The sequence below is a fragment of the Manis pentadactyla genome, chromosome 2, assembly GCF_030020395.1.
Source record: "Manis pentadactyla isolate mManPen7 chromosome 2, mManPen7.hap1, whole genome shotgun sequence".
NCBI lineage: Eukaryota > Metazoa > Chordata > Mammalia > Pholidota > Manidae > Manis > Manis pentadactyla.
Genome location: NC_080020.1, coordinates 210913924 through 210927110, shown reverse-complemented (window position 1 = coordinate 210927110; position 13187 = coordinate 210913924). Strand labels below are relative to the sequence as shown.

The 13187-nt window shown below is 32.7% G+C and overlaps 1 protein-coding gene across 5 annotated transcripts in view; it reads right to left on the bottom strand.

Annotated features, from left to right (window-relative positions):
• Nucleotides 1–13187, bottom strand: part of MEMO1 (mediator of cell motility 1) — a 125225-nt gene that overhangs the window by 33175 nt on the left and 78863 nt on the right. For all 5 annotated transcript variants that reach the window (XR_005028453.2, XM_036903632.2, XM_036903635.2 and 2 more), the window contains exons 3-5: nt 11596–11664; nt 5554–5666; nt 3184–3295 (exon numbers count right to left, since the gene is read on the bottom strand). Coding sequence is in view for 4 of the 5 variants with exons in the window: in XM_036903632.2 (XP_036759527.1) it covers nt 3184–3295; nt 5554–5666; nt 11596–11664 (294 nt within the window). In the remaining variant the exon portion in view is untranslated. The remainder of the gene's footprint in view (nt 1–3183; nt 3296–5553; nt 5667–11595; nt 11665–13187) is intronic.

Below are 13187 nucleotides of genomic sequence, written 5' to 3'. Positions count from 1 at the left end.
AGTTGTCAAAGCAACAACATGAGGACAAAGATCAAATCCACAGTGCTCCCAATAAAACATGGGCTCACAATCATTAAATCAAAAATACATTTCTGTGATCCTTGTTAAGACCTGCAAAAGACTTAATAAGACAGTCCTTGCATATTCTCTCAGACAGGCTAAAGGGCTTCTAAGAAACTTATAGGACCGTAATTTGGGATCCAAAGTAGAGAGTCCTGTCTTAGAAAAAAATGTGGATATGACTTTGTCTAAAGGAATGCACTTAGAAAATACAGTGTTCAATAGAATTCTATCAGTTTGGACTAAACAAAAACAAAAAACAAAACAGTTTGAAGTCGAAAAATGCCTTTAAGCCTTTAAACTGTCACATACATAGACAAACTGCTCTATAGAAGCAAACAAGACCCACTTCCTATGGAAAAGTAAAAAGAACTCAGAGAATAGAGCCAAGAGCCCAAGGGACCCAGCCAAGAGCTGTAGAAAATAGTGAATTATGAACCCACTACCAGTAGACAAAACCAAGATATAATCAAAGAGCACTCTGTACTCCCTGGTTAGGTTTCAGAATTGCTCTGGCCCAAAGGCTGCTATAAGCTTCCTGTTGTTTCACTCTCCAATGGGAGTACCTATTGTGGTTGACTGTCCTGTCTCAAAATTGTGTATTTTTTTTTTTGTGTGTGTGTGTGTGTGTGTGTGTGTGTGTGTGTGTGTGTGTGTGTGTGTGTATTGAAGGGGGGTGAGGGGAGGGGTGTTTTAACTTTTCTTCTTACTTCCCAGGTTTTCAAATCAAAAGGAGCTGCACCCACGGAGGTTCATTAACATACAACCTAAAACAATCATAAGATACTGGACCTTGAACTTGAGGTCATAACTGGATGAGATTTCTGGGCACCTTAGGAAGACTGAGTGTGTACTGCAGGTTGGAGAGACGTCAGCTCTCCAGAGGAGAGTTGTGGTAGTCTATCTGCAGAAAAGGCTGCCAACAATTCCTCCTATTGCTATACACAGACTACTCCTCCCATCTAATTCTCCTTCCCTTAAATCTTGGCAGACACTGTGTTCTGCTTTGAAAAACAGACTTGGTATAAATGAATGCTATGTAGTTTACAGGCCTAGCCCTTAATAAGCCAAGAAACTTGTTTTTGTTCTCTTACTACCTTGATTCACCATGTAAAGAAATTCAGCTATCTTTCTAGAGACAGAGGCCAAGAAGAGAGGAAAGCCCTGGCTGATGAGCAAACAGGTCACAAAGAGAACAAATGAGGTGGCTAAGGCCAGCAGTAAGGCCCCCCTGGATCCTCTAGCCTCATTCCGGCTACCTCAGTCAACATCTTGGGGACCACACCAAGGTATTCCCACCCAAAGCCTGACTCTAAAATGGTGAGCAGTAAAATAGTTGTAATTTTAAGCCATTGGCTTTTGGGGCAATTTGTTATTCAGGAATGGATAACTGATAAAGGTAATGAGTACAACAAAGGCTACATTGGAAAAGTGCAGAGTACTTTCTAAGAGTCAGTAATAGGAATCCTACTATAATCTGGGACTTAAGGAAGGTTTTCTTGAGAAGTGATATTTTAACAGTGGCTATCTAACACAATTTAATACAGGGGGAATTATGAATAGGAATTTCATTTGTTTCTTTTAAGTTTGTTTTCCTAAATTTTCCATATTGTACATGTTTTAGTTTTCAAATAACAACACAAATGTTATTTTGTTAAAACCTCCTGAAGGATATTGTTGGCAATTTATACTGCTTCTACTGCATTTAAATTTATTAAGCCTAAAATATATTTCCTCATGACAAAATATGCAAACATGTTAGCAAATAACAAAAGTTTTCTATTATTCTATCTAGTTGAAGAATGAGATATTCTCATTATACCCAAGAAATAAACAGCATATATTGGCTTAACAATTTCTGAAGAATTAGAATGTATTAAAACACAATTAACCTAAAATTATACCACCTGTAATTTAATATCACACTTATTTTAGAAAAGGTTTATATAATTCCTCAGTTACTGCAAATAGATGTGGATAATGTAAGTGAGAATTAAGTAATACTATAGTAGGATTCAGAGTGGAAATGACCCAAAAAGACTACAATAATGGACTGAAACCAACAAGAAAAAATTAAACAAAAGTAATTGAGACGACATACATACTTGGGGTTAAAAATAAATCAACCACAAAAGTACAAGAGGAAAAAATAATCCCACCTTAGCATAATGAAAAGCTTTGGGTTTTAGATCACAGTATATTGGCTAATAGTAAGAAAGCCACATCAGCATAAAAAATGTTAATGTAATCTCAGACTTCATTAACGCATTTAATTAAAAATATTTACTGAGAACCTATAATACACCAATTACTTTACTAAGAGAATACAGTGCCAAGATTCAAGAAAGGAGTAATTTTACCTTATTTAGAACTAGTCAAACTATTTTTGGAATATTAAGTCCATATAAAAGAAATGGTTGAAAAAATTAGAGAAATATGAACTATAAAAGAAGACTCTCTAATTTGAATATTGCCCTAAAAGAAGAAAGAAAGCTCTTTAAACAATTCTTTCATTTTACCGAAATAAATTAATGACTACTATGTGATGAGTATTGTGCTAGGCACAGGGATATTACATGAAGAATAAAATAAATAGTGCCCTCACTCTACTTAATTGGTCTAGTGAGCACTAATAGCAGGTACCAAATACTAATCTGTCAAGCATATTATAAAAGAGATTCATGAACTTTATGTAAGGCTGAAATAAATGAACTCCAATGTTACTTCCAAATCTACAATTTCGTGATTACTTACTTACAGTAATAAGTAATAATGTAAAATATTACCATAAAATAATTTAATTGTGATTCTGAGAAAAGTAAATGTCTAATAAGTAAAATAACAGGCAAACCAACATACAACACATATATACACACATGAGTTTTTATATTTCCACCTAACAAAATAACATGTCAATTCATTTGTTCAGCTTTCAAAGGCAAACTACACAAAATCAACTTCAATCCACGTTAGGAAAATCCAATTTAAAATTTTTATTTTATTTCAAATGTCAACAATTTTTTAAATATCCTTATCTGAATGATTATCTTACTCTAGTCAAAATAATTCCAAAGAAATGAGTATCTATGATTTCTCTGGGATGTCTAATATTAATTAATGTACCTTTCCATGGCTTTAGCTGTATAAGGCAAATGCATTTCAATACTGTGTTCATCTTCATCTGTTTGCAGAGACATGCGTTCAAACATTCCTGTCTTCCACAGTTCTCCGTAAACTAAAGAGATTTCAAAATATAGTAAAACAAATATATTAATGTATATCCTTACCTGTGAGACTCCACCCAGTAACACAAAATACCTACATGCTTTGGCAAGAAACAAAGCACCACATAATATTTTCCTTCATTTATATTTCTTAAAAGTAAGAAAAACTAATTTTTTACATACCAGCAAAAACAAAAATACATGTAATGACTTACTGAGCATTTTCTTATGTTATATAGTTACATAAAAAATATATGTATATTACTTATATAAAAAATAGTAACTCAGAACTTTCATCAGTTCCTTTCATTATATCTAAAATCAGCTCTGGACCTAAGCATTTCCTTGACTTCAGTCAGCATATGCTAGCAAGAACATAGTTGATTAGAACTCTATTAAAATATGAAAAAACCACTGTGCTGCTTATTCATGAGGTTAATAATATAGTTTCTGGGTTTTTACTTTTAATAATATATATGGGATTCAATCTGCCACCTCAGGATCCTGCCATACTAAGAACAGAAAACCCCATTAAGAATATTATTTCCCTCAAAGTTAAATATTAAGTTTGTGGGATTGACCAGTACATAAATTGACCACAGTGCCATGGTGTAAGTGATACTAAAACAATCTAGCAATTCAGACCCTTCTGATGAACTTAAAAGTAGATATTATATAAGAAAAAGAAATAACTTAGTATGTAAAAAAAGGAGATATAAGACAGTTTTTAGAGAGATATAGAACAGAACCAAGATTTTTATAACTACGTCCTTAAATGGGTTCACCAATACCAAAGAAAGAAAGTGTTAATGACTTTTTTCTACAAAATCATTCTGCCATTCTTTCATTAGCAGGCCAAAACCAAAATTTTCTGAATGTCCCAATAATGTTTTAAAAATAAAGTGTGTTCCCTAAAACTATCCCAGGAATAAGGCTAGTTATACTCCAACTTCATTCATAAGATATATATTCTAACAACAAATTGCTAATCCTCAATCATACTTAAAACCCTACAGTATTAAAACATAGGTATAAAAAATAAAAGAGGTGCTCATTTCCTTTGCAAATGGCTTGTTTCATTCTACAGAAGAATTTGTTGCAAAATTTCTTGAAACAATAAGCACCCTACATACTTATAATATACAGTTGACCCTTGAACACATGGGATTGAACTGCATGGATGCACTTATGAGATTTTTTTTCAATAATATAGAGGAAAATTTGTTGGAGATTTGCATCAGTGTGGAAAAACTTTTCTCTAGCTTACTTTAAGACTACAGTATATAATACATATACCATACAAAATAAGTGTTAATCAACTATTTGTTATTGGTAAGGCCTCCAGTCAACAGCAGGCTATTAGTAGTTAAGTTTTGGGAGTTAAGTTTCGGGGAAGTCAGTGTTATGCAGAGTTTCAAGCGCACAGGGAATTGCCGCAGCCAACTCCCACATTGTTCAAGGTGCACTGATGAGCTGGAGGGACCCATCGCAAGTTCATGATGGTGGTTACTTTGACGGTTACAATGTAAATTGAGTTTAATGAGGGGAAAATTCTGAGTCAATTGTAGATAAGAACATGAGTATTGGTTACACTATTCTCTGTACTGTTCTATATTTTTTAAATTATGCTCCCCCACTCATCCAAAAATATTATTATAAAGTCAAAAGGTTTTACTTTACACATTCAATGTATAAGATGAAACACAACTATATGAAAAAATGTGAATTTTGGAATCCTATGGAAAAAATAAATCAAAATAATAGACATGTTTTAAAAATAAAATACACTTAAGATTTATGTAGTACGTTTCTTTCAGTTTCACAACTACTGTCTCATTTTTTTCTCATAAACATCATTTGAGAGGAAACAAAGGCATTATCACCATTATCTATTTACAAGGAGGAAAGTGATATACAAAGAGGCAGACTACCATGCCCAGAATTTTTCATCAAGTTGTTGTGGGTACTAATTTCTTGTCTCACAGTACAATGAGTAAATGGCATGTCCCTGAATATAAATGCACTACAGTCTAGAGACTAGTGATTCTGACAGATTTTTGTGACTGGCAGAAAAACTGTAGTTGTTTTCTATGCATATGGAGGATTTTCTTTCACTGTTTTTGTTTTCTGCAGATTAGTTACAACAATCTCTAATTATAACTTGGAGATATTACCTATGATATTCATATTTCTTATTTTTAATTAGTGTAACTCCTACTTCTAAAAAATCTTTAGCTGTTTAAAAGCTGTAAGATTTCTATATACTTACTCTTTTGGTCAATACGAAGGTCATAAAGAGGTGTCCTATATATATCCACACTGGAAAGTGCACATCGAGAGAGGGGCACATGATGAGAAGGCCCAAGGATGAAAATTCTCCGGCTAGGAGATACACAACAAAAAACAAAGAACAATGGCACTTCTACACAAGACTTACTAAATAATGGGACCAAAAAATATAATTTTTAAAAATTACATGTGGTACTGTTTTCCTTCTTCACTAATTTCATCAACCACTACTGTGGGCTAAACTGAGTTCCCCTAAAATTTATATATTCAAATCCCACCCCCAGTACCTCAGAATGTAATGTATTTGGAGATAAGGTCTTCAGAGAAGTGATTAAGTTAAAATGAGGCCAGTAGGGTGAGGCTTGAATCCAGCATGACTGGTGTCCTTGTAAAAAAAGGAAGACACATACAGAGAGAGGCAACGTGAAGAGGCATCAAGAGGACAGCCATTTGCAAGCCAAGGAGAGAGGCTGCAGGAGAAACCAACCCTGCCAGCACCTTTGATCTTGGACTTTCAGCCTCCAGAACCGTGAGAAAATAAATTTCTGCTTTTTTCAGACAGTTTGTTTTTGTGACAGTATTAACAAACTAATATACCTACTAATGATGTGTTCCTAATTTTAATGAGGTTCAATTCCTTATCTCTGTGTTTTGTTGGAAAGCCTTTAAAAGAACCATGTTCAACACCTGGAAATACCAGTTGATGATTATCTATAGTAAATAAATCTTCTATGCTTAAAATCATCTCTGTATTCACAATGGCTAGGATACAGAAAGTTTTCAATAGCTATATTAATTGAATTTTGAACATTTCAGCTATTAAGTAAAATCTCAAAATTCTAACACATTCTAAACTCGCCTTCTAAGACCTACCACAATTTTAATAGAAATATGTAATAGTATAAATTCTAGAAATCCATACAAAATATCACTACAAAGAAGCTTTCTGATAAAGATACTTCCACATTTCTTCCATGGCAAAGAAGAACAGCATCTTGTTGAGAAAATTCTGTATAATAAACTTTCTCTGTTCCCATTCAAGTAGCAGTCATTCTCAAAAACAGAGAAACTTGATTATGTGTTATTTGCACAGTAGTCTAAAGAAAAGAACTGGGCTGAACTGCAGCTTAAATCTTTGCAATCCCTTTATCCCAACATCAAGAGTAAAATTAAGTTCCTCTCATTTTATCTCAAACATCCCTACAATCTAAATTCCAAAACGATCCAGATTCATAGGAACAGAACTTCCCCTACCACATACACACACACACACACACACCAAAGTTACAGACCCAAAACAAATAAAACTATGACAAAGAAGGGAATATATGATAGTTTCTGTGCCTTAGAAAATTAAGCACTATTCATTCACTTATTAATAGACAAAAGACTGAGAAATGAGCTAGTTCTTTCATATCAAAAATTTGCAGGACAAAAACTGTTAGCAATACTTATTTTGATAAAATTCTATTACAGCTAAGACAATTAACCTATGGTCTGATATATGTTACTTGTAGAGGGAAGGCGGGGGCAGGGGTGGATAAGGAAAAAGCAATTCTCAGTTTAGAGTCCCAAAACTTCGAGATGTCACTCATAGCAACACCACACAAACACAGGACTTCATCTCTAGACCATTTCTAGTCAGAAATACCACCTCTTTCTCCCCCTCCCTCCACTGCTAATACTCCCTTCTTGACATCATTTCTATGATCAACCTAATAACCATTTCAGAAAAAAAGATAAAATCTGTAGATTCCTAAATGAACAAAAGAGGTACAATTATGTTCTCTCTTAACATATATAAATATCATCACAATTTTTTAAATTAAAGTCTAATGTGGGACATAGATAATGGTAACTCTGTTTAGGTGACTTGCCTAAAGACAGGTAAAATCAAGTATGAAAAAAAGGCAGTTTTATGATTGAGGAATGCATTTCTATGAAAAGAAAGAGGGATAGAACATTTAAAATCAGAACGTTCCTGGGCAATCTAGGATATATAATTAAAATAAGAAACGACTTCTAAAATATCAATTTAAACTCAAGGCATAGATACCTTTCATAGGTAAGTGTAGAAAGATTCTAACAGTGGCCAAAAGATGAGCACTACTCCAGAAATAAACACTGGATGTGTGGGCTTGGGAAGCTTAACTGCCTCCTCCAATGCCTATTTACCTTACGTGCTTTTTTGTCAGACACAACTTAAATGAAAAGATTAAGAGTTGGTGGGGAAAAGAGCTCCAACCAGTGTGAATTAACCAACTGCATACCCAATAGATTCTTTCTGTTTGGCAGAAACTTACCCATTAGTAAGACAGTGAAGTTCCACATTTGGTTAAAAGAGATCACAGGAAAAAAGCAGTTTAGGTCCCATCAATACAAAACCCTTAAAAGTGATGCACCCCAAACAAATCAAAAAAGGCTAAGTGTCATTGGAAAAAAGGAGAAAAAAATCATATTAAACCAGCAGTAATCTCAAAATGGTTCTCTTTGTTATATTCTAACAAAAAGAAAATTAACAGTGTAAATAAAAAATATGCATTATCTTTTTTTCCTTGATTGCTGGATCCATAAACACCAAGGCTATAGGAGTATTTTGGAGAGAAATAAGTAATACAGACATTGGGAGCAATGCCACTTTGTCCTTTCAACTAACTGCAAGGTGCTTTGTCTTTAAAGGAGTAACTTTTAAATATTAGCATATCTTAACTTTTGCCACACATGTAAAACCTTTAATTTGAAAAAGCAATTAGTATGCATTCTCTTAGAAATAAATGTAGTTCACATATAATATGCAAGAGAATTGACATTTGTGGATTTACTGACCATAATGAGTATAGTCTGGTGTAGCCTGTGTGCCTCATAAATAAGTTACCCAATTGTCTGCACTCATAAATATTCAACTATTTATTCTAAATAACGGTACACAAGTAATTTTTTCAAGATGTTTCATAGCAAGTGGAGATATTTTAAATAGAAGAATAAAATGTCATGTGGCTCCGAAGAAGGTTCCATTTTACTCCCTTTTTCTGCACTGACAGGTTTTCTGAAAGATCAAGTTTCTAGCTAAGTACATCCTGAATTCCAGGCTTTCAATTAAGTTTCAGTAAGAGAGAGATTTTGCAACTACAAATAGGGAAAAGAACTTAATTAAATGTATTGTTTTTTAAATTCCTTAAACAGCCAGAGCGCTCCATTTGAAATATATCAGATCATATCACTTCCCTACTTAAGGCTTTTCATGGTCAGAAGATAACATTCAAAATCTTTAAAATGGATTCTACCGTCTCAAATTAACCGAACCCCTTCTTGTATTACTCTTCCCCCACTGATCACAATACTTCTCGTATACACGAACAACTTTGCCTACTTCAAAGCTTTCAAACTATTATTTCTTTTGCCTGGCTTAAAAATCAGTCCTTCAGAGATGCCTTCCCAACACCTTATCCTTACAACCTAAATCCAGTCACCCTGTGTTACAGCAGTTCTTAGAGTGTGAACTATGGATTCCCTCAGGACCCTTTCACGGAGTCCACAAAATCAAAACTATTTTCATAATAATACAAGGAAGTTATTTATCTTTTCCATGCTGTAGACATTCACACTTACAGTACAAAAGTGAGGCTAAGTAAACCACTGCCAAATTAGAACTACCATCAAGGTAATGGAATCAATACATTACTGTCATTATTCTTCACCTTCACCCACACCAAGTTTTTTTCTTTTTTAAAGCCAATTTCACTTACTTCATTAATTCTTGAACTTGGAGTACAGTTTTATAGAAATACTCTGTATGACAACAAAATAGATTCAATTTGTGGTAAAAAATACATCAGCATTTTTGCTGCATACTGAAGTACGGCTTGGTAAAGCATTTGTGTGATTTTGAGTTATGAGCTAGACTAATCTCTTTTCTCATGGACTACAATTTTTACTACAAAAAATGATAGTAGACAAATTATTACTCCAATTTAGCTATTTGGCAGGAATTTTCTAGAAAATAAACAAAATGAGCCTGTCATGTCAACAAAAACATTGCCAGTGATAAAACTGAAACTTTTAAGTGAAAATTAGACTTTTGTAAAACTTTTATCACTGTGAGATTGATAGCTTCCCAATAATTAAAGATTTTTCTGATAAAATTAGTGGTGATATTAACAAACGGGATTTTTTGACATTGTATGATGAAATGTCAACATTTGAAAGATCTGCATAACTCAATGAAAAATATTCTCCAATGTTCCATGCAAGATGTTACAAAATCATAGATCCATCAAAGTGCAAGACAGTACAAAAGATAACCCTAGTTGATATGTAGAGAATGGATAAGTGTGGAAGGTAAGAATGGAAGGTAATCGTATAGAATTTAACCTTCTCTCTAGAACTGTTATTTTTCTCTACACTTCATAGCTCCCAAAATCCAAAAGGATGCTCTTTTTCTGTTTTCTCAAAGGACTCTAAAGACACTGCAGATCTCAGGTATGGCCACTTACAGGAGAATACAACTATGATTGTCAATCATTATTTTTAACACTTAGATCTTCAAATTTATTCAGAATTCAATTATTATACACTAACTACAAAAATAAACTGATCATATTCTCATGCATCATTTGCCTCTCTTTTTGCTGATTTCCTTTATCATTATCTTCTTAGTCCCTGGCTCGTTTCCCTTTTTATTCTTTCTCCTTCTATTCTCACTTTCCATCAACTTATTTAACATACACTTTCCACTTCTACCAATATAGGTTCTGTACCTCACTATATGTTCCTAGGCCAAATTTAATTCAGGGGTACTCTTTCAACACATAACATCATCAATAAAAATTCTGTCAAATAGAAAAAGGTTTGGAAAACACTGTTATATAAACTAATCTTGATTATAGCACATTTATAGAACCAAGATCAAACGATGAAAGCTTCTGAAAAACTTTTACAATTTCTATTTGCTCTTATTCATAAAACATATTAGTTAAAATTGTATATTAAGTATGTATCAAGAGATTTGTTAAAAACACTCCTCAAAGCATTGTGAATGAGGCAGGACTGAAACCTTACCAACTCATCATTTTATTATTAAAAGTTTATTAAGAATGATTTTCAAAAAAGAACAGCTTTTTTCTGTTTTAAAAATTTGAAGAAATCATTCAAAGGCAAAGGAGTAAACTGGGGGTGAGACTTTCTTTTTAAATTCATGAGTTGTGAATTTATTCTGCTGTGAGTTACTTCTTTCGATGATTATGCTTCATCTCTACAGGTACAAATCTAACCTAATAATAAATATTTGGCCAAATTAAGATGATCCATTTTACTTATTCACATAGTGTGTATACAACTGGCAATACAGATTGGAGCCTGATATTGGTTCACATATAATGAATTAACTATTTAAGTAAAACATTGGTCAGCAAATTAAGTAATGTGGGTGGCTATTTCCCAGCAGAAGTGTTTGAAAGTTCTACAAATACCTTATTTTCTAGAGTAGTATACTATTTAATCAGTCCCAATTTGCCAGGAAGATTTTTTTAAAGCTAATTTCAGAGCTGTCATTGAATTATTAAAGAGTTAATATAGTACTTAATTCACTTTAGATTCTTTAAAAAATCGATTATCTTATCCTGTCAGTGAGAAATTATTTTCTTTCATTAACCACAACAAGTGAAATAATTTTAAATTACAAAGTTATCAAAACAGGACAAAGAACTTTGCATTTTCCTTTAAATTGTTCATCTCCAGGTTTTCAAGGAAAAATTTAAAAAAAGTATTTAACCTTCTAACATTTCGAGAACTAAACATTTACCTATCAAAGGAAAGGTAAAAACTAAATGTTCAGACAATGGAAAATAGTATTAAAGATTTCATAACCTGTAAAAGGTATAATCAAATACATAAAAGGTCAAATTCCTGATGAAATCAAGTTTATGATAACAATAAGTATGCAAAACAAACTACTGTGACAAGTGATTATGATGTAATTCCCAATCTTCTCCCACTTAAACAGAACTATAACTATATTACTTACGTAATAGACGGATCCACTTGTTTGTAAGCATGAGCAGCACAAGACCCACAATATGTGTATCCTGCATGGCTATAAAACAAAATATATTTAGACTTAATCATCAGAATAAAAATCAAGATATTCTAGGGGGAAAAAAAACTTGAAAGAATATAGTAACTATAGTAAATATAACAGAATTGAGTGTACAGATTAAAAAGGAGTGTAGCTAATGATGTAACCTCCAGAAAATAATAGAGAACACACAATTGTTCTGTATTCTAATTTAAAATTTTAAAAAGTATTTGTAATTTTTTTGGTCCAAAGGACAATCATATCTTAAGATATTTCAAAGCCTACTTGAAGTTGCTAATATAACACTAATGATATATGTTTTTTAACATTCCTTTTCAGTACCATTAGCAGATTATCACATAACAGTAAGACCAAGAGCAAGTCAAATCAGACCAAAACAAACACCCTGCAACTAGCCACTCATTTCTGTGTCTTCAGGGGCAAAAGAATTAACATGGCTTTTTGTGCATCATGCCTTTCATGTTCTTTCCCTATTACTTTTCTCTTTTATCCTCTGGTCTAAACTAAGCATCAGATTGCTTCACTTACCACCTATAGAGTAACTTTGTTTCCTGACCTAATTTTTCTTTCTTGACTCATTCAAGTTACATGAGTTTAGAAACATTTCCCTCAGTGCTTATTTATTAGTGTGTGGTCAGTGTTACACTGGTAAATATTTAACAGCTAGCTCTGCAGAAAAAAAATAATGTATGCATATGTACATAAAGGTATGTATAACACAATTTTAAAATGATGAAAAAATATATAAATCTCTTTACTGCAATTTACATGGTCAATACCCATGACCAACTGATTATCACAGAATGCTTTTACTGATTTTGCTGAGCTCTTATATGCATAGTCAGTCAATGATTGCAATTTCAAGAGTGGAACAATTAAGATATATGCCTAAACTTCACTCTTTCAAATGTGATGTTGACTTCTTTACTGATTACAGTTTTCAGGTACTAGAAAGAATATCTCTTTCCTCATTTTTTTGTGATATTCACAATGTAAAGGCTACAGACATAACATAATTTTAGCATTATTAACATTTTCCCCATAATTTAAGTTAGACAATCAACAAACAGTAAATAAAGTTCCGATTTATAGCAATTTGCCAATTAATGTGGAGTAAATCATTGCCACCACAGCCAATTTCAAGATGCACAGTTAAATTGAAAAGACAAAACACAGACTGGGAGAAAATATTTGTAAAGAACATTATCTAATAAAGGATTTATATCAGAATATATCAAGAAATTTCAAAACAAATCCAATACTTAAAAAAAAAAGAAATAGGTAACTTTGTAAGACAGAGTTCTGAAGATTAGTTGCATAACAATGTTATTATCTTAACTCTACTGAAGTGAATAAGTGGTTATGGTGGTTAAGAAGGCAATTTTTATGTTATGTGTACTTTACCACAATTTTCTTTAATAGGAAAAGATACCAACAGATTTTTCATCACAGAACACAAAGGGATAGCAAATAAACACACAGAAGAATAACATCATTTAGTCATTAAGGAAAGGCAAATT